The 22,941-nt window shown below is 37.8% G+C and overlaps 2 protein-coding genes across 4 annotated transcripts in view; one reads left to right on the forward strand and one right to left on the reverse strand.

Annotated features, from left to right (window-relative positions):
* Positions 1–12,333, reverse strand: part of BLZF1 (basic leucine zipper nuclear factor 1) — a 21,865-nt gene extending 9,532 nt beyond the window's left edge. Inside the window, exons 1-4 of one of the 3 annotated variants that reach the window (XM_037506528.2) lie at positions 11,963–12,333; positions 10,893–10,963; positions 3,726–4,162; positions 2,294–2,493 (exon numbers count right to left, since the gene is read on the reverse strand). In XM_037506528.2, the coding sequence (XP_037362425.1) occupies positions 2,294–2,493; positions 3,726–4,162; positions 10,893–10,923 (668 nt within the window). In that variant the 5' untranslated portion in view covers positions 10,924–10,963; positions 11,963–12,333. Of the gene's footprint in view, positions 1–2,293; positions 2,494–3,725; positions 4,163–5,882; positions 6,022–10,892; positions 10,964–11,947 lie in introns of those variants that run through there. The other 2 variants (XM_037506527.2, XM_037506529.2) reach the window with 2 other exon arrangements.
* Positions 12,334–12,460: 127 nt separating this feature from the next.
* Positions 12,461–22,941, forward strand: part of NME7 (NME/NM23 family member 7) — a 184,551-nt gene continuing 174,070 nt past the window's right edge. The window contains exon 1 of the mRNA XM_037506532.2: positions 12,461–12,561. Coding sequence (XP_037362429.1) covers positions 12,559–12,561 — 3 coding nt within the window. The 5' untranslated portion in view covers positions 12,461–12,558. The remainder of the gene's footprint in view (positions 12,562–22,941) is intronic.

Here is a 22,941-nt window from a genome sequence, read left to right on the forward strand (position 1 = left end):
TCACAGCCATGTGCTCAACTCCTTGAGCCACCAGGGAGGCCCAAAAAATAGACTTTTTTCAAAAACAAAATTTTAGAGGAAAACAAAATGAGTATTTTTATACCACTCAATTACCTCTTTGCCCTTAGAAAACCATTAAAACAGAATAAGGCTTATATAAAGGCAAAACTAAGTCTGTCCTCCTGTCTGTCCAACATCCACATTTATCTTTTATTTGTAGCCAGTACACTTTCTTACACATTTTTTCAGAAAAAAATAATGCACATTCAAGTATGTGTTAAAAATAAATATATCGGGCCTCCCTGGTGGCACAGCGGTTGAGCGCTGGGTTGCGAAGCTGCCCGAGGCCTCTGCGGCGCCGCTTTGATCCCTGGCTGCTCCCCGGCCACCAGAGGAGGGTCCCACATGGCGCGCAGACCTCTCCTGCCGCCCGCTGCTCCCCTCAGCAGTGTACTTCGGTCCTTCTGCCTGCTCTGCTTCCCGCTCTGGCTCTGGTGAATTCTCTCACCCTACAGCGCTTCTGACTGTACCCAGTGCATGTATAAACAAAACAAACAAACAAACAAACAACAAATAAATAAATAAAACATGCCTTTATTTAAAAAAAAAAATATATATATCTATTTTCTTTACAAAAAGGGATTATTTAATACAACATTTTCTATACTTTGCTTTTTTTCTTGATAATTTATCTTGGTGATTTTTTTTTTTTCATATTAGCATATAGAGAACTATCTTATAAAGCTCCTTTTAAAGAAAAGGAACTTCATACTTTCTTCCGATTGGATGTACCAAAATCTACCAAACCAGTTATCTATTGATGGAACTGAAGCAAAAATTTAAGTATGTTTATTTAACTAAAAATCTTAAAACTAAAGTCTTGGACCATAGTAATAACTGAATTCTTTAAAATGAAAACAATTTTGACATTGAAAGATTAAATCGATGAAAATATCCATAAAGTTGAATTTAATTGTTATTTATTGCCTTAGAATATTACTATCAGTGGTGGGGCCTCCCTTGTGGCCCAGATTAAAGACTCAGCGCTGTCAAGGTATTGCCAGCCACTGCAGCATGAGTTCGATCCTGGGTCAGGGAGCTCACCCACAAGTGGTGCAGCAGAACTCTCCTGTCTCCCCTTAGCTGCTCCCCTCAGCAGTGTATTTCAATAGATACTCCTGTTTTGCTCCCCACCCTGTCTCTGGTGAATCTTCTCATCCCCCACATCTCTGCCTACAGCCAGTTCTTATATGCATTAAAAAAGAGAGAATATTACTATCAGCATTGATCAGAATGTTAAAAAATTATATATTATAATAAGCTGTATAATATATGCATGATTGCCCCTTAAGCTGTTGAATGAGAATTAATTAACTTTTACTTGCAGTCAATAAACGAGCTCATTTCTTCAAATATCACAATTGGAAAACAAATTAAGGACTTTAAGAGAATGATCAATCATAAGAAAACATCACAGATGTTAAGACATGAAATATTTTTCTAAAAATTTATTCATCATAACCATTGGTTCTCAAGATACAGCCTGGAAACCTTTGGTGTTTTATTTTATAAGATCTCTCCAGATTACTGAATTTCAACAGTTATTGAACATAGTATGTATGGAGCAATTGACTAAGTACTGGAAATACACAGATAACAACCCAGATCCTGTTCTCTAGTAACTCAGCTGGAAGGAGGAGGGAATAAACATACGAAGGAAGAATCATAATATAGGGCAGTTTCCCAAATGCCAGTGTGCCCATGTGCCTGAATTGGGACTCTAAAGTTTTTACCTGTTTAAGTAGCTTCTCATTCAGTATGCCATACGAACGTATATGGGGAGAAAAAGGTTGGGAAGCTCTTCTATATAGTTAAAAGAACTATGAGAACAGAGCAAAAAGGACAAGTAATATTATCTCACTGAGTGGCAGTTTTTGAGTTTTCCCAGTAGAAGATGGGGAAAAATAATTTAGTTTGGATTTTCTTGTATGATTCTAATATATATTAGATGTCTGAGTTTATAGTTTTGTTTTGGTCTCAAAATTGATTAGGAGTGTTTTCTACTGTATGTAGTAACTGAGATTTTTGGAATGAGGGAGGATTCTTGTGATACCACTTCTCCATTTAGGGAGACTGTAACCATCCAGAGGAGGGTGAGTCCACATCTTAAGTAATATATGAAGTACTTTGACAGTTTGAAATTGTCCACTACAATCTACTTTCTTGTGTTATATGTCAAAAATCTGATAGAACAAAAAGTAGAAAATGAAATACTATTTAAAACAGAAAATACCTGCTTGCGAGGAATTTACTTCGCCATACATCACATTGTATTGACATGCGTTCTAGCTGTTCGGAAAGCTGAGCTGTGTTTCGACCTAGGGCTTCATTTTCTAAAATAAGCTGATTTTTCTCACGAGCTAGACGTTCAAAGTGATACTGAAGATCATCCCCAACAGAAGCCACCAGCAACTTTTTTAACTCACGATTAACCTAGAAGAGAACATGACCAATACCATAGGCTCAACGTAATGTCACTGAATTTAACATTAACAAAATGAATGAAAAAGAAACTTTCTCAAAGGAAATGAGAAAACTGAACCAAAATAAACCTTAGAAATATGACTGCAGAACTGAGGATACTAGATGGCGGGGGGGGGGAGTGGTAGGGATGAGAATAAAGGTGGGAGAGGACACAATTATCTATAATAAAGGACTGTGGGAGTTGGGAGTGTGGGTGTGGTGTGCCAATATACATCTGACATGGTGTGAATCTATCTTTATAAATCATATACAGTATTGTAAACAAATGTTTGTCAATAAAGGAAAAAAAGAGAAATTGTGTTTCTGTATAACTTGGGTCTCTGTCACTTAAAAGTATTTATCAAAATGTGATATTAAATATTTAACTTTTATAATATATACAAATCATACCAATATATAGCTGTAGTCACTGTGGTCATAAACTGAACCTTTTATAAGAGTATAAATCTTGGGCCTCCCTGGTGGCGCACAGGTGGTTGAGCACAGCACTGTGAAGCTGTCCGCAGCCTCTGCAGTGCAGGTTCAATCCCCGCCGGCTGTGAAATACCCACATGGCGGGGCAGACCTCTCCTGTCTCACCTGCTGCTCCCCTCAGCAGTGTATTTCTGTTGGTCTGCCTGTTCTGTTCCCCGCTCTGTCTCTGGTGAATCCTCTCATCCTCCCACACATCTGGCCTGTACCCCGGTTCTTGTATAAAAATAAATAAATCTTTAAAAAAAAAAGAGTATAAATCTTTACAGAAATTATAATATGATTCTAGTGAATACTTCAAAGGCAAAAAATTAGAAAACTGAAGCAATACATTTTGCTAAAAAAGATGACAGAGAAAGTTTTATGTTTTTCTTAATCTTATTCAACATTTAAAAATTAATTTCTTTGTATCCTAGGACTTTTACTTTCAAGAATGCAAAGGAAGCAATTTAGTGTATCTATAAGCATATTCTTTACATTGCTATTGAAAACAAATTAAAACATAAAAATCCAATAATATGTTTTGGTATATGGTGCAGCCACTGAAGAACATTATTGCTATTAATAATAGCAATACTCTGTGACATGGGACAATGTTAATAAACCTTGAATGACATTCCCAAGAGGATATACAGTTTTCTAAGAATGTAGAGTTAGGAAGTCCAGGTATAAAAAGCAGTGCCCATTAAAGCTATTAAGGCTGTTCTTACCTCAGTCTGTACTCGGAGTTGGTTTAGAAGACCTTCTTTTTCCTGTAGTAACCTCCTTTCAGAAGATTTGAGCTTTTCCAATATATTCTTTACCTCTGAGAGTTCCTTCCTGTGTTCTGCAGTTCCCTCCAACTGACCAAGGAATTCTTTATGAAGTCCCAGAGACTTTACCTTTGCATTTTTGTTGGGGACATTATGGGTTATAGCAGCTTTGGGAACTAATAATCTTACAGCTTCGACTTCCACTGCTTTTTCAGTGTGAATTTTCCCTAGCTGAAGAACTCCTGGGCTCTCTGAGGGAACTGCTTTCTTTTGTGGACTCTGAAGGATGTGATGCTTTATGGGCTGGACTCCAGAAGGAACTTCAACAGATTTATGTGGCTCTTCAGTTTCCATTCCATCTCCTGCTCCTCGGATTGGGGCTGAAGTAAGGGTGACTGAAAAAAGGAAAGGAAATGCTACTTACTAAAGAAAAGCTAGGAAAATGCCAAGGCATGCTTTACTCTATACTTAGAATGACTGCATTTTAGACTACATTTAGAATTTGTATAAGAGGGATGTACAACATATAAACATTCCAAATTCAAGCAGAGACTGCTGTTATCTTGGTTCTCAGGTTGTGGTCCTAAAAAATGTAATTCTCTAGCCAGAAATCCAGAGGGAATGATAAACTTGCTCAGGATAATGTTGAAAAAATTACCGGTCAGAGTGTTCTATAGCAAGGGAAATACCATATAAGAATACTTTCCCTAGGAATTGAGCTTCTACTTTATATTCTATTTTGCTATGGTCTTATTTTCCATTTTATGGTCATATTGTGTCTTCAAGGTAAGATAACTTTTTTTTATTAATTTTTTTATTTTTTACATCATTGTTCATTTTTAAACAATGTTTGCTTCCCCTTACCCCAAGATAACATTATTAATGATTATATTAATTTAGACTAAAGAGTCTAAAAACTCCACTTCATTATAATGCTTTAGTGAACATTTTTATGTTCACTACCGATTTTTTTCAACTGAATTTCTTGAGTAAATTCTCAAAAATAGAATTAATGGGACAGGTGACAATATGAATTGTCAAAATGCCTCAAAATAACTCTGCTAATTAATGAGTAGGTCTACTCCTTATGTCCTTATTTGTTTGGTTTTTTTTTGGGGGGGGGGCTTGTTAAATATTTATGATTGTATGCAATGCTTAAAAGTAAATAAGTAAACATGTTAAGAGTTTTGAATGGTGGTTGGAATAGTTAATGCTCAGTAAATGTTAGCTCCTATTGCTCTTATTATCGTTTAAAAAATCTCTAATAAACTTTGATCCTATTTAAAGAGTGAAAGAAAGCTTAAATTTAATTCTGACTTTTATTACCTTATGGTAAAATCTTATAAAATTCTATCACTAGACTTTAGGACTACTTTTTCATTTAACAGAATTTTCTGCAATTCTCTTATGTATGTAGCAATGTATTGAAAGTCCTGAGTTATGTTAGTTATTAGGAGGTAAAAAGGCATTTGGGGGTCTAATTAATGTGTTCTACTTTATAGAATGTTTTAATTACAGTAACATATCTCATCATTTCTACATATTAAATGTAAACTAAAACATCCCTTGGGCCTTAAAACTGAGACTACTAGATGAACAAAGGAATACTTCAGAAAGAGAACTAAAGGGTTTGGTATGTTAGTTCATGCTGTAGAACATTTACTCAAGAATTGACTCTGAGCTCTTTTTAAAAATAAAGGCCTGTTCCCATGTTCTTAAAATTTGCTTTTAATTTTGTCTAATCCTATCTAATGTAAATTTAATCTTGTTACTAAGATCTTTTGGCACTTACAAAATAATACATATTTATTAACTACATATTAGTAAAAATAAAAATAATAAATGAGGTCCACTGAAGAAACAGGAGGCAGATGTGACACTCTGTTGTGCTTAACTAGGATTTCTAGGAAAGTCAGAACATTTTGAGTCTTACGTAATGGAGATTAAAAAAAAAAATCATAAGATGGTGAATGCTATATTTTAAGTCAATGACACAGTAATGGATATTTAACAGAAATCTCTTTTCAAAGAAAATGTCATGTTATTCCAATCAAATTCAACTATTTTGGTTCAACTTCAGTTTCGTTTTAACTTTATTTACACTGTTCTACTTACTCAAGCAGTTATGAGTGTACCCAAGCTGCACTACTTATCCCATGGGAACTCCTTCTCTGTAACAAGTGTGCTTCTAGCTAAGGGGTAGGGGCAAGCAGACAGTTGAGGTGGGACTCTACTTTTTCTTACCCAGTAACTTACCTTTCATAATTCTATTTTCCTTGTGACACACATAGAAACCTTTATTACCTAAGTACTAGACACAATCCAGGACACATCATGAATCTTTACCTCCTCTCAAATGAGAAAGCAAAGATCTATGATACCACCTCCATAATTATGAGTAATGTTTAAGCAAAACTTCAACTCCTATTCTTCTACACTCTTTGAAGGAAACCAAAAAACATTTCTTCAATTATTCATCAACATTGCTTCTACCTGTGATCACTTATTATAATACATCTAAGGTTTATGACTCACTCGCAATGCCTTCTCCAAAGACTGGCTAAATGTAGGGAAAGAACAAATAAAAATTGGCAAACTTTTTCTATAAAGGGCCAGATAGTAAGTATTTAAGACTTTGTAGAACATGAGGCAAAAATGAAGATACTATACAGGTACTTATGTAAGAAGAGGAAAAACAAATTTTCATGGATGAAAAACAAAACCAACAACTGAGTAAAGTTTTTCTGTAGTAATATTCTAAAAATGAGAATCCTTTTTATTTGAAATGACACTTATGCCAGATTCAAAATTGGTGTTCCTAATCAGACACTGCAAATATTCTCAGGAGGTCTGAGGGCCATATTTTGACAAACTCTTGTTTTAGAATAATGAGGGAAAAATGATTTTATAGTCTGTCATTAAATGAACATTTCTCCTTTTTCATAAAATTATAAATCCATGAAGACTGATGCAGGACAATGTAGGAGAAAGAACACCAGATGAAGTAAAAATAACTGAAGTCCCTACTTCCACACATATTGTGACTTCCTTCAAATCACTTAACATTACCTTCCTCTCAACTGTCAGTGCTTTCAGAATTATGCAAATAACTGAATAACTTAATTTGTTTCTCTCACAGACTAGACTGTTCCTCAGGGCAGAGACTGCCTCCTAATTCTTGTATCACTACCTTAATGAAATGGTGCTTGACATAGAAAAGATGAAGCGTATGAAATGAAATTCATCAATGTTAACACATTCTCTAGATTTCATTTTAACATCTAATAGCTAACTCATGTAATAGCTGCTTAATTTCTCCCCCCTTCCTTACATATCATTAATTCCTAACAGTTATAACTTGATAAACTTTTCAGAACATATGCAAATTCAGTTATAAAACACTTAAACAAGTTAGGGTTTGTTGCCTCATAATTTAAAATCAATAGATTTTTAAATGTCAACATGACTAATAAAGTTTTGTTAGTTACTTTTACATGCTTTGAAGGGAACCAAACTAATAAGAAATGTTATAAATGGTGGGCTTAAGAGTCAGACTTAGACATTTACTGATGTGGAATCCAAACATTCTGTTGTCACAGGCTTCAGGAATAGGGTTTCCTGGTCAAAAGAGTGTGGGCAATGCTGCATGCTCTCTCTCTTTGGAACTTCTCCGAGTACACAGGTATATTAAAGGTCCTGAGAGGTCGTGTAGTGCAGCTTTCCTTTAATTCAGCATTTCCCAAATGGACCTGCCCTTGGAATCCTTTTTCACCTATCATTCTATAGGACTGATGTTAAGTTAGACTATTTTTTGGGAATAATTTTAGTGTCCAAGACTTTTCTACTCTGCCTACTTTCATTAAACTGTCTCACTTTGATACCTTTAATTTTTTTTTTTAAGATTTATTTATTTTATACAAGCACTGGGTACAGTCAGAAGCGCAGGAGGGTGAGAGAATTCACCAGAGCCAGAAGGGAGAGCAGAGCAGGCAGAAGGACCGAGGGGAGCAGCGGGCAGCAGGAGAGGTCTGTGCACCATGTGGGACCCTCGCCCAGAGGCGGGGAATGGAACTGCCACTGCAGAGGCTGGGGGCAGCTTCGCAACCCAGCGCTCAACTGCTGCGCCACCGGGGAGGTTTGATACCTTTAATTTTGATCTTGTACCCAAGAAAAGTTTTGGACTCAAAATCTAATTTCTTAAAAAAAAATTTTTCTTTTTTTTTAATTTATACAATAGCTGGGGTACAGGCCAGAGGTGCGGGAGGGTGAGAGGATTCACCAGAGACAGAGTGGGGAGCAGAAGAGGCAGACAGACCGAAAGCACTGCGAGGAGAACAGCAGGCGAGATAAGAGAGGTTTGCTGCGTCATGTGGGAATCCCCCTGGCTGGCCAGGAATTGAACCCGCACTGCAGAGGCTGCGGGCAACTTCACAGCAGGGCACTCAACCTGTTGTGCTACCAGGGAGGCCCTCAAATTCTAATTTTTTAATTGTTCTTTTTTTTCTTTTTCTATATTTCCCTTTAAGAAACAGCTCTAGCAGCAATGGCAATCCCTCTCATGATGACAGTATTGTTCAGGTATCAGCTGAGGAAGTTTGGTCACTATGAGACAAGGTTGCGCCTCTTCTGAGGCAGTAACAGGAAGTGCAGGCAACTGACAAATGTCAAACATGACAAATGCACATATTCATAGGCCATACAAGTAACTTTTGGTTACTGACAACAATTAACATTATATTAGGTAGGAGTAGGACTGTTAGCTGAATTACCTTCCTTATTGTAAAATTAAGATTAAATGAAATAATGTCTGTGGAAGTATTTTATAATGCTACAAACCTCATGCCTTATTACAAACAAGTAGTAGTAAATAATGAAAAATTAATTTCACAGAGGCCTTACAATAACTTTTATTTTAAAGATTTATTTATTTATTTATACAAGCACTGGGTACAGTCAGAAGCATGGGAGGGTGAGAGAATTCACCAGAGCCAGAGGGGAGAACAGAGCAGGCAGACTGAGGAAGTATACCGCTAGGGGGAGCAGCGGGCAGCAGGAGAGGTCTGCGCATCATGTGGGACCCTCAACCCGGGGCCGGGGATCGAACCTGCGCTGCAGAGGCTGCGGGCAGCTTCGCAACCCAGCACTCAACTGCTGAGCCACCGGGGAGGCCCCAACAATAACTAACTATTAATCACTAATAATACTGTATTTAGTTTTTGCTTTTTGTCAAACACTGGGCTAACTGCTTTCACATTAATTATTTAATTGCTCTTATTTCCCATTAATTTCCTATTTATTAGTATCAGAACAATCTCTGCTTTGCTTGTTTTAATAATATAAAAGCCTTCTGGTGACTCTGAAATGCTGCTGCACACAGCTAAATTAAATTCAATTAAATATTACAGACATGATCCTTTCTTCCTTGCTTCTTGTTAAATGTATTTCAGCCTTCTTTAAAGAGTTTGCTGCTAGGGGTTGGCTTGCTGCAAAGTTGACTTCTAGAAATTAGTTTTCCATCTTGTAATATCTACAACTCTTTCCACCCAAGAATAACCTGACTCAGAAGGAATTCACTTTGGGACATGCTAAGACTGTGATCTATGTCCAAGTGAAGATGGTCAGCTGACTTCAAAGATCTGAATCATAAGGGAATAGACCTGAGCTATAAATTGGGAAATCATTCTTATAGATACTAAAACCTGAGAGTAGAAGAGAAAAAGGGCTAAGAAACATTAATATTTAAGAGACAAACCAGAAGAGCAAGATGAAAAAAACAACAACAGAGAAATGTTGTTAGAGCAGCAGTATCCAGTGGAACTCTGGGTAGTTATGGAAATGTTCTGTATCTGCACTTCCCATACAAAACTCACCAGCACATGTGGTAAGTGAACACTTGAAAAGTGGCTAGTGTGACTGAGGTACTGAATTTTTAACTTTGAAAATATATTAACTGAAATCCAAATGGCCACATGTGGCTAGTCCTTAGGCTAGTGAAGAGAGGAGTAGATAAAGAGTAGTGTCAAGGAAGTAAAGAATTTCAAAGTATTTAAAAAATTGGGAATGATTAACAGGATGAAATGTTGCAGGAAAGGATAAGCAAGGCAGGACTAAAAAGTAACCATGGTAGTAATAAATGCCATGAATTGAATGTCCTTTCCTGTCCCCCAAGTATATATGGTCAAGTTCTAACCCTCTATACTTCAGAATGTGGCCTTTATTTGAAAAGAGTCATTGTAGATATAATTAAGATGAGTTCATTAAATTTTTTTTTAATATTCAAAAGGGCAGGTTTATTATATAAGGAAAGGAGAGGATGCTTACACAGATACAAAAGAGCATAAAGATCTGCCCCTCAATGGAACAGGTTTATGAAAAGAAATATCTGCATAGTCACAGGTGGGCAGTCTTGGGACGCCAACTGCCAGTTAAGATGAGTTTATACTGGAGTAAGGTGGGCCCTTAGTCTAATATAACTGCTATATTTATAAAAATGAGAAATTTGGACATACAAATACACACAAACGGAGAACACCATGTGAACATAAACACCGAGTTTAGGTGACGTGTTTACAAGTCTAGGAATATTAAAAATTACCAAGAAACTAGGAGTGCGGCCTGGAACAGATGTTTCCTCAGTGCCTTCAGAGAGTATGAGCCTGCTAACCCCTTGACCTTGGACTCTAGCCTCCAGAATTCAGAGACAATAAATTTCAGTTAAGTCACCAGTTTATGGTATTTTGTTAAGTAGCCCTAGCAAGCCAATACAATAAGAAAAAGAGGTCTTTAATACCTACTAGGTAATTTGCCCATCTACTTAAACCTTTAAAAATGAGTATTTTTGCTTACTTAAAATTTAATCTTCTAGTGGGTAGAGAACATAGCTATGAAACATTTAACACTAAATGTTTAACAGTAGTAATCATCTAATAATTACTACATAATGTGAACATTTAATTGCATATCTGCTGTACTGATATGTAAACACTGCACTACAAAACAAATGAAGAGATCCTCCACAAAACTGACTCTGAAGGGCTCTATGAGATTGTTACATGGCTCAAACACTGCTTCATATTGTCATAAATTCCATGTTTTAAAAATGATTATCATCAAAAGAACACCTACCTTTGGTTTCTAAAATTTCAAGAGTAGTCATTTTTAACCAATGAATATTCACCCCACGACTTCTGAAAAACCTAAAAACGTATAAATATGAAAGAATTAAAGCAATACCTTACAAACACATTCACTAAATCCCTATAATCTCAGCATTACTTACTTCTGCATTTAGTAGACAACCATTTAGAAAGGGCATGTCTCTTACAGGCCGATTTCGGAGCCGATATTATTATGGCTATGCTACTGCTATGTCTACTGTCCTTATTAGCATACTCTAAATTATTAGATGTATGTCCTGAATTTTATTTCAGAGATAGCACAGAAATTACTATAGGCTTTTCCCCATCAATTCCTGTTCCATCTATATATAACAACAGAAATTTTAAAGTAAGTCATTTACTTTCTCAGGAGGCATTATTAACAACTACTTTTCATTAAATGTATCAGAAAGGAGCGTCTGTAGAAATGCTTAACAAGCCACAAAAATATTCATAACTTAATTTGGTAAAAATACAATGCAATCACATATGCTTTCAGAAATATATGCATTACCGCACAGCAGACTAAGATTCACTGGAGAACATGACAAGAAAGGTGATAGTAATGACGTTAATATTATGAACTGTATACCAGATACAACTGGTTTCAACACCGAAGTGATCAGAGTACTAGATACAACCAGGCAAAGGGTTTCCCGTGACCACCTTTCTAAACAGTCGCTAACACTCCCTTCTATTGCTCAGAAAACAGGCATCCAAACATTCTTCCCAGGAGAAAATAGCCCCGAAACCACGCGGAAGACGCGCACAGAAATGTACAAGCACAGTGAGCGTCTGTCGGCAAACACCTGGTTGGTGTGGAGTGGGTAAGAGGAGTGGAAGCAAGCCTGTCCACCTCGCTGTCTCGGGAAGTTGAATGCGAGGTTCTATCCCTCTGTGTACAAGCCATTCCTGGGCAACAGGCAGCCTTTCCCCAGATCCAAAGCAGAAGAACAAACTTCAACCCAGATCTCCGCCCTTTCCGAAATACGCTGAGTTACACAAGCCGCTTCTTGGATTTACCTTTACAGACCCTACCGATTTCAGGGGGCTTCACTTTTCAGGACGCCCGGCTCGGTATCAGTGGGTTCTCCTCTCCGCAAAGTCCTCTCCCATTCCAAGGCCATCCAGGCCTTCCTGACGTCAAGTTGCTCGCTCACTAGCAATCACTTCCGATTACTCAGGGTTGCGTTTCCGGAATCCCTTCGCAAAAGAAAAAAGGTGAACGCTCTGTGGCCTACTTACACTAAAGTAGCACAAAATACACGGTGTAAGGCGTCAGTAAGTGAGAACTGGAATAGAGCCTATTTAAAAATAAACTAGAATATCTGTACTCTAGCCGCATATTCGCTTGAGCTTCCGGGTCACGTGTCAACCAAACAGGTGACGTTGCTAGAAAGCGGCAGGCCGAGTCCCGTCGCTCCCGGCGACGGCGTCAAGGGGCGGGCCTCTCGGCTGGATGGGCGGGGCTTCTATTACTCCCAGCCACTAGGGACTGAGGGGCGGGGCGGTGGAGGCTACGCAGTTTCCGGCAATGGGCGGGGCTCGGTCGCCAGAGTAACCGCGCTTTGGTGTTGGTAGTAGTGTCTTCCTGTTGCAACGATACCTAGTTTCTTGTGCTGAGACCCGAGACTATGGTGAGTGCCAGGCGGGGCGAGAGCCCGCGGTTATGGTTACGCAGTGTCCCTGGTCTTGGGCCGGATGACCACTCAGACGCGTCCCCGAAACTCGCCTCGTGATCTCTTTCTCCCTTTTTAGGGCTCCCTGCATTTGCCTTGCTCTCCCTTTTTCTTGCAGCACCCTCAATTCCACTTTGGTACTGCTAAGCCTCTAGAGCAACCGAACAGCAAATTTAGGGGTAAGACATTGATTCTCATAGTCTGAGGTGAGACTTCTCATCCAACGATCTTAAAATGCATTTTTCACCGTTAACATTCTTTTCAAGCTCTCAGCTTCACCGTTACATGCTTAAAAAAAGATGTGGTAGTGTGTATGTGACTGTCTCAGCACTGATCCGAAGCTCCCTAGATCTTGCAGTCTTTGCTCAACTAAATGACAGCACTGATGTCTAAGGGCCATTTAGTAATAGCTTCATTTTGCACTAGTTCTCTTCTAGCTAGTTGATTACCTTCTAAGTTCATGCTTTTTAAACTGGAATATCCCTCAGAGATGACTTGGAGAACTTCTGGAATATTTACCTGCTTGAGCTTAACTTAGAGAAATTCTGAGTGGATACGAATGGGATGGATATTTGCATTTTCAATTTCAGTTCACTCATGTGTTTGAGAACAACAGGGCTCTAGCTAATTCATTTAATTACCAAATCTTTTAAACACTTATAAATAAGGGACTATAGGGTAGAAAGATGACTGTTGTCAGTTGGATATAACTATGAATTTAGCAAGAGTCCCCCGTCTCCCACCCCTCTCTGTTACTACTTCCAAGCCTTTTTGTTGCCCCTGCCTTTTTTACAGAACCCTTTTCAAATCTTCACTTTACAAAATTTGACACTTCCCTCTTCTTTCCTCCATTTCTAAGCATGTGACATAATCTAACAGTCTGTTCCTTCATACTCATGCCCTCAACCTATACACTGACCAATAGTTTTATGGATCTTTCCCTCTTGTAGTTCTAGTTTAGAGGAAGAGATGATGAAGGATAATGCTTCCATGCTTACTCTACATCTCATTTCCTCCCATTCCTTTTAGGACATTTTGCTTCCAGTCTTCCTTCCTTCCTTCCTTCCTTCCTTCCTTCCTTCCTTCCTTCCTTCCTTCCTCCTTCCTTCCTTCCTTCCTTCTTCCTTCCTTCCTTCCTTCCTTCCTTCCTTCCTTCCTTCCTTCCTTCCTTCCTTCCTTCCTTCCTTCCTTCCTTCCTTCCTTCCTTCCCTCCCTCCCTCCCCTCCCTCCCTCCCTCCTCCCTCCCTCCCTCCCTCCCTCCCTCCCTCCTCCCTCCCTCCTCCTCCCTCCCTCCCTCCCTCCCTCCCTCCCTCCTTCCTTCCTTCCTTCCCTCCTTCCTTCCGATTTATTTATGAATACAAGATCTGGGGTACAGGCCAGAGGTTTGGGGGGGGTGAGAGAATTGACCAGAGACAGTGTGGGGAATAGAACAGGCAGATTGACTAAAATACACTGCTAAGGGAGCATCAGGTGAGTCAGGAGAGGTCTGCTGCGCCATGTGGGTAGCTCCCTGGCCAGCTGGGGATCTAACTCGTGCTGCAGTGGCTGATGATAGCTTCATAGGCTGTGTCTTAACCCCTTGCACCACCAGGGAGGCCCTCCAGTTTTCTTTCCTGTGCATTCAGACTCTTCCTCTCTGCTTTCTGTCCTTCATTTTTCAAGCCATACATATTAAGAAAGTGACATAAGGAAGCACATCACCTATCCTGTGTTTTTCAAGTTATTGCCCAATCCTGCTAGCCATCCATCCATCCGTCCATCCATCTATCCATCCATCATCTATCTATCATCTGCTTGAAATCATATTATTTCCAATTTATTCAACTTCTGCTATCTCACTATAATCTTCTTCACTTTGTGGTCTGACTTCCTCTCTAATGGCTTCGTGAAATTGCTCTTGCTTAAGTTTTTAATGACCTTTTAAGTGCCAAATCCAGTAATTCTCAAAGTTTATTTCAGTTATCCTCTCTGTGACAACTGCAGTCTAGGGTCATTCATCTGATTTTTTGCCACCAGCTTTGCCTATTTTAAAAATACCCTTCTCTAGGGTTTGCTCAGTAATTAATTTCTCTCTACATTTTTCCTGGGTGATTTTATCCATACACATGAATTTGGCTAATGTGTAAAACTTTCACTCCTAAATTTCAGTTTTCATCTCAGGCTTGCTAAAGCCTAAACTAACTGCTTCCTTGACATCTTTACCTGGTTACCACCAAGAAAGATCTCTTGACATGACCCAAACTAAGTGTGCTATCTCTCACCTGGCTTCCCTTATTAAACTAAATTACTTAATGATAATACTGTATTATAACCTAAACAAGAAAGCAGAGTTACCCATTTTCCTTTCTCTTTTATGTCTCCTGTATTCAATCAGTGACTGGATCCTGTTTTATCTCATTTCTTGCCTGGTTTCTTGTAGTGTCTTTAGAAATCTGATCTGGCAGTTCTTCATGCCATTATTTTGTCTGCCACCAGAATTTTCTAAAACCCAAGCTTGTCAATGTCCCTTCCCTCTTTAAAACTTTAAACTCCTCCTTCCCTATTTTATTTTGCATAAAATTCAGAGTATCTGGAATAGCATACAAGACCCTCTAGCTTCTTTATCACCTCTGTCTTTCCTAGACACACTTTTTAGCCCTCTCGCCTTTTAGCTACTTACCTTTCATTTAACATACCAAGCAACTTTAAATTGGCAGTAAACCTATTCTCTCTACTTTGTACATACTGATTCCTCTACATGGAATGCCTTTACAACTTACTTGTTTACCAAACTCCTATGGATCCTTTCCAATCTAGGTTGGGTGTCTCTTCTATGATACCTTCTCTACTCAAGGAAAGTGGAGTCTTCATTCTCTGTTGTCTCAACTTTACATAATACCCATCTCTCTTATTATACTTACCACATTCAGTGGAAATTATTTACTTATAGATTTGCCCCCCTTACTAAATTGTGAACTATGAGAAGAATGAACATTTGCCCACTGCTATTGCTTAGATATTGGACACTCAGTTATTTGCTGAAGGAAGAACAAAACGAGAAAGCTAAAAAATACATTAAGTGCTCTGAGAGAGTGCAGAGTACTTGGGGCGGGTGAAACGGGCAAATGGAGTCCTCACTTTTCAAAATCAGAAAAGCCAGGTGAAACAAATGAAATAGAATTTCAATAACTAGAATTCAATCATTTATGTAATGACACAGGGAAAGTGACATTTGTGGAATGCTGTTTTTTTCTGTGCCTGTCTTACATTTTATTGTTCAGACTCCCCAATATCTATAAGAACAGTGAGCTCCCCACCTAAATTCCTGGCTGGAGTTGTGTGTGGTGACTCTTTCAAATTGGGTGGTCAGTGAAAACCCCTTTGAGGAAGTGACTTTTGTCTTGAGATCTGAATATAAAGTGCAGTGATCTGGGGGAGGGGTTCCAGGCAGCACTGTCAACTAAAGTGAATTGAGACAAGTTAATTTGAGTGAGTTATTAAAGAATCAAAGTGAGAACTCACGCTGGGAAGACTTCAGAATGCTCTGAGAGGAATGCTTCCATTTCAGAGTCTGATTACAGGGTTTTTATATATTTAGTGTTGTGCAGTGGGGTTACAGTAAACATTTTAACTACAGAGACAAGAATGAAGCTGGTAAGGGTCTTGTTTTAATTTTTTTTTTAATGTTTCATATTCACTGAGGCTAACAAGCAGGGTAGTTGTTCTTTGGAAAAAGCACCTTCTGGGAAGCTGGGGACATAGAGCTATCAGTCCTGAACTGAACATTCCTTTGAAGTTAGTGATTTGCTGGAAGATGACATACTTTCCTAGGTACAGGCATGCCCTATCTCTGTCCTTGCCTATAAGTTTGGGGCCAGGGAAAGGGACACCCAATTTGTGATAAGTTTAACTTTAGTAAATAGCTCTCACGGGGCCTCCGCTGGTGGCACAGGTGGTTAAGCGCAGCGCTGTGAGGCTGTCCGCAGCCTCTGCAGCGCGGGTTCGATCCCGGCCAGCCGGTGTCGGTCCCACATGGTGCAGCAGACCTCTTCTGTAGTGCCCGCTGCTCTCCTCAGCAGTGTATTTCGTCATTCTGCCTATTCTTTTCCGCGCTCTGTCTCTGGTGAGTCCTCTCACCCTCCCGTGCATCTGGCCTGTACCCCAGTTCTTGTATAAATCAATCAATCAATCAATCTTTAAAAAAAAAATAGCTCTCACAGTAGGATCAAAGGCAGCAAAGAGATTGGCATATTTTAGGAACTGACCATTTGGTTTACTATAAAAAAGAATAGAAATTAGGGGGAGGATGGGAATGTTGGTAGAAATGGGGTTGGAGAGGTAGGTCAAGGCTGGACCATAGATGTGCACTACCACAGTGTTTCTCAAATCATAGGTTGTAACCTGTTACTCCATCATGAAATCCGTTTGTGGTAGGTACCAGGCAAGGAGCTCAAATAAAAAGGTGCCACTTTTATTGCATGTGGTAGGGGTAGGGGTAACTATCATTTTAAGTTGTATATATGATGTGTGTTCTGGATTATGATGTAAAATACATTTCCTACTCTGAGTGCTGATCCACAAAATTCAAGATACAGTGTCCTTTGTACAATGTATACTTTAAAATACACAATTGTTGAAATCTCAATCTTCCTTTGACCTAGTGATGATCATATATGACAGGAAAAGCTCTGAATTTATCAAAAATCTAAAATTGGATAGAGCAAAATTTTCAAGTTTCTTACACACAGATCTCTCTCCTAGGTCAGTTTCTGTCAATCCTTTAAGATAAAGAGTGGGCCTTTTCTCACAGAAAAAGAGAGAAATGGACATCCTTTGTGTTGGTCTAATCGTGGGCATGATGGTCTCTAAGCAGCTGAGGATGGAGGTTATTTGTTCTGCTGCTGTGACTTCTGACTTACATAGTCAACTTCTATTTGCCTCTGATTTGTTAACAGTTCTAACTTCCAGTGCTAGTAAGATTCTAGCTATAAATTTTCCAACCACCTTAATCTAGTGAAGCAGAGATGGGCAACTATAGTTCAGAATGTCTGACATACTTAACTTGTTTTAAACTTTAAGATAAAGGATATATCAAAGTCACCAATTTATTTACCTTTAATGCTAGGAGAGATTAGAGAAGGTAATTCCACACTTTCTTGCATGTTACATAGCATCTAAAATAGAACATTGATTGAATACTGTTAACCAAGATAACCTGTTATTATAACACAGGCTTTTAAAAATTACCAACTGTGTTCCACAAGAATTAAATGCAACAAACGTTTCAAGTTGTTTTAAAAGAGACTCCAAAGACAGTTTCATGATTGCTAAATAAAGAGCAGGATTTTATTTCATGAAATGTTTTTCAGTTTCCAGCTTTGTAAAGGTTCTTCTAAATAGGTTTACTGTTTTTGTCTTTGGCACATGCTTCTTACCCACCAGAATTACTTTTGTTACTTGAATTGCTAACTTGGAAGAACTGAAGGTTTCACTTACTGGAACAAAATAAAAAGTATAGAGACTTAATTAGAAACTTGTAACTTAAATTTTTTTTTCATATGTATGAGTGCATATATATATGAGCGCAGTCTGGAGTCTCTTATATTCTTCTTTAATAAGAATCAGTAGTATTTGTAAAATTGAATAAAACTGAATGTAGTTCCCTAATTTTCCTCACATGGAGGTCTTTATTATTCTGTTCTCCCTCCTGTCTGTCTCTCTTGCTGTCTTTCTGTCTGTGTCTGTGTCTCTGTCCCTGTCTCTCTCCCCTTCCCAGCTCTATTAAAATGAAGTTGATGTGTAATATTGTATAAGTTCAAAATTGAATATGTTGATTTAATACACTTACATAATACAAAATGATTACCACCTACCATTAGTTAGAAAGACCTCTATCACATCACATAATTACTGCTAGTTTTTTGTGGTAAGAACATTTAAGTCCAGATTGCTGTCTGATGAGAAGATAGTTGGGGAAAATGGAAGAAGATTAAAATCTAAATTTAATTTCAGAAATAATTAGTTGAGGTTAGTGGTGTTACTGTTCAAGTTTGTGGATATTTAAAAATTTACTTGTATATATTGAGTTTTTACCATCTCAGTTTCTATTATAGATCCATTTTCCTAATGGAAACAATAAAAAATCAGAGAAATGGGAGAGAAGGATGGGATGGTAGGAATAGTCCAGCTTCAATAATTTGTATATTTTGGGGAAGGGATAGCTAATTATGTGTGATGTGTGTTTAGCGAGTGTTAAATCTGTGATCCATGGATTTCTGCTCAACTTAAATGGATTATCTGGGAACATTTGCTTTTATTTCTGGTAGTATAGAGATTTTATTGTCCAGTAATTTCATTGTGAAAGTACAATGAGCCCATTCAGGCTTAATCTGGTTTTTCTACTTAAGTTCAGAAATGTGATTGGAAAAACTGAAAATTCCTCCATCTAGTGGCAAGTATAGTTTTATTATTTATGTTAAATCATCCTGTTTTTTAAAGTAGTTATTGAACTTGATTGTGCTCAAATCGCTGAAAGGTGAATATTTGTATACTGTGGGTATCTTAATCTTTTTCATCATTTAATAAATTAAATTTTTATGTCCAAAGGGAGAATGGCTCCTGTATTATGATCACTAATTTCCCCCCAAATTTTCCATTTAAAATCTAGATTTTATCTTGCCTTCCAATACTATTCACATGTTGCATTGCTAGAACATTTTTAGAACCAAAATTGAGTAACTCACCACTTATGTAGAAATTGGGCAGAGCTTCTTGAATTCATCCTACTGCCCTGCCTTGGGTTTTTGCTACATGCTATATATTGATTCACAAGATGAGCAAGAATAGACGTCTCTTAAGAAGCTTGCAATCTTGGGGGAAGAGAAGATGGGGATGAAGAGAGAAACATGACACATCTTAGCACTGTAATACTAACTTAAACAAATTCAATTTTGTCACTTATAAAATGAGTGTGATAATACTAGCTCCCTCATAGAGATATTGCTGATTCAGTGAGATAAAGTGTTTTACCTAATGCTTTGTACAGTATAAGCACTCAGTAAATAACAGTGTTAGTTGTTATTGATGACACTGCTGATTGTGTTCACAGGTGTTACGATAGAGACCTACCTAATATGGGAACAGAGAAGAGGGACTGATTACTATGAAGAAGAGTTAATTGAAAACAAGATTAGTTGACTTTACAGCTTTTTCTGTGTTGTTTTCATTTACTGAATTTCAGGTTTTCTTTTCTTGTAACTCTACATTTATCTATATATCTATCTAAGTGTATCTCTATATATCTCTATCTAAAAATGTAGATATGTGCAAAGTTAAACTTATGCATACTATTGTCATTGTTGATTCCTTAAAATTTCCAGAAGGCATTTGGAAATAGAAAAGGGGACTGTGGCATCATGCTTCATTGTTCAAGGTTCAACCTGGGCTTCTGGGCAACAAGATGCTTAACAAAGACTTTTTCCGCTCTCTTTCTTTTGGAACTTTTTGCTTACTGACATGTCCTTTTGGGTAAGATGTGAATGGGCACAAGAGATACACACTGGGTGACAGTTGGGAAGTACTTGACTTGTTCTTATTAATATTTAAACAGTCTTCTGATTTGCCTTTCGAGAAATACATTTGTCAAAGCATACATCTTTTGTTTTTCAGATTTATATACACTTCAGATTTATGTGCATTCATATGCACATTTGCCTGAAATAATCCTTCACTTTTCCCCTCTCAGATGACACCCCGCCAGAGAGCACTACCTTGTCCACACTCTCTAAAGTTCTTGCTCCCCCACCTTTCTTCACATTCCTCTTTTGTCATTCTGGACAAAAGTGTTGCAATTTCGAAACAATGATGCCGGATATTTACATAACATTTTCCTTTTTAGAAAGCTTTTCAGATACTTAATTCGTAATATCCTTTAGAAATAGGTATCACATGCATGGAAAGGAGTGATAAGTATAATAGAGAGCAGAGAGGCACAAACATGGAAGGAAGAAGAATAGTGGTCCTAACAGAGTTGAAAAGAAGGAAAGTTAACTTTCCACTAAAATTTTCTGCAAGCCACTAGGTAGAGACCAGGAGTGGAGACTGTTTTTTGACAGTTCTCCTTCAAACCATCATTGTCCACACTCTGGTGGTGCTATTCTCCACCAGATAAAATCTAGAATTCTAAGTCAAAGACAGTGGACTCTTATTCTGAGAAAACTTTATTCATTCATTAAGAATATGAATGAATGAATAAATGAATAAATGAGCCTGTCTGAATTGCCGACATCTGAGCAAAGATGTGAAGTTTTGTAGATAAGGAAACTGAATTGGGAAGTACTCAAAGGCCACCTGTCTTCTGAGTGAGGTGCTCCCTTCTCAGTGCAGGTTGCATGTCTGTTTGTGTGTATGTCTGAGTCCATAGAGAATTAGTTCTAATTCCTACATGAAGGATAAAACTATTTAGTCAATACCTTATCAATAATACCCACTCCTGTTTTGTTTTATGATCCTCTTTTACATTGTCTTATTTTCCTTTAGTTTTTCGATGAAAAGAAATATCCTTTTATTTCTCTAGAAAAGAAAGCTATTCAATAAAGTGGTAGAGAGGGAGAGAAAGAAATCTAGGGCCCAGAGTGAGGAGGAGGGATACACTTAAAATCCAGTAGAGAAAAGAGAGGAACATGCAAGGCCAAGGGAGAGAAGGGAGTAGGACATTTCTACCCTGCCTCTGCCTCCATGATCCTGCTGACCCTCCCTAGAGGCCTAACTGTGCTGGGAAAGTGGTGCTGGCGGAGAACATTGTCCAGCCACGTTCACAGATGTGCATAGGGAATTGACCTCTGTCACTTGCTCAGCTCTCCTAGTGAGGACTCAGTAATGTGCTGAGGACAGTGAATTGCAGGGGGCTGCATTTATTCCTGATGTGCCTGGTATTCCAGGCCCCATGGGGCCACAGACACCCTTCCTAACAGTGTGCTTAAAGGTCATCCTCATTAGTATACTGAGCTATTCAGAGACTGTCCCCATGTGTTAGAGCCAAAATCTTACTTATACAGACAATTAGAAGGCAGGCTTAGCCTCAAAAGACATAAATTTGCACATTTAATGAAATTAATTATTAATAAAATGAATCCAATAGTTAAAAAAGGCCATACACCTTTCCCTCCCACCAGATATCCACATACCCTAGATTAAACTTTTTTCTATGTCACAAAGAAGATATTTTTGAAAGTTTTACAGGATTTAAGAAATAAAACATCGTTTTTAGTTGCTTGAAAGCCTGTGTATGATTTATTAGATGTTAGAAAGCTAGTGAAGAAAATTTACTGAATGTCACTCATCTTCTGTGAAAGTGGCTGTTTGAACCTGATAATTTCTTCAGTAGCTATAAAAGTTTTAAACTGATGTGGGCTGGTGAGGGAAGGATCACAAATGATTTCAAATTGGGCCATGTTTTTATTCAAGGAATTAGAAGGAAATAGAATGTGCACCTGACACAGGTTGCCTTTTTATTAAAACATTTCTTAAAGCCTTGATGAATGTTAAAAACCAAGAGAAGCTTAATAACTTATAATTAATAATTTGAAGTTTATTTTTCTTAAGAGTTCATATCTTATTATTGAATACCTACTGTGTGTTGTTCTCTTCATGTGAAAAAACAGCTGAAATTCAAAAACACCCAAGTGTCAGCGTCCAGATTCTAACCTCTTCAATTTGGAAGCCCATGCTTCTTTTAGTCTACCAAAATTGGGGCCAAGATATTTAAATTTTTAAAAATATTTTGGGAGCATATTTTTTCAGTTTTTTTTGTAGCTATGGAGAGAATTGAAGACTATCATTTTTGAGAACTCACTATATCTATATATCTCTAGAACATACGGATTTTCTTCAAAAGTTATAATTCACATTTTGGTATGCAGTGAGGGCTCCTGTAAAATTGTCATAATTTAATATATAATCACAGTGCTAAAATTGAGGGGTGTTTGTAAAGTGGGTGTATGATCTTATATGTTGAAATTCACAGTGAACAGTAGGTGGCGCTCCTCCATCGTTAGATGCGTTCTTTCAGGCAAGCTCTCCGTTATGGATTTCATGAGTTGCTTGTTAATTTTACCGTAGTGATGTGGCATACAAATACCATCACTCTTGAAAGCACGGGGTACACAATATCCCAAATTATTTCTCATAAAGTTTAAGGCACATTTTCCCTTTTATAAATTAGAAAACCAAAGTCTAAATGATGAAAAGAAAAGATTTCCTTGGTATTAAACTTGAAAATGATTTTTTTGGAATCTTATACTACCAAAAATATCCTTTATCTCATGTCTACTAAATGAAAATAACCTATGAATCACATGA

Source organism: Talpa occidentalis, unplaced genomic scaffold (genome assembly GCF_014898055.3).
Source record: "Talpa occidentalis isolate TD23 unplaced genomic scaffold, MPIMG_talOcc4v2.1 talOcc4.12, whole genome shotgun sequence".
Taxonomy (NCBI): domain Eukaryota; kingdom Metazoa; phylum Chordata; class Mammalia; order Eulipotyphla; family Talpidae; genus Talpa; species Talpa occidentalis.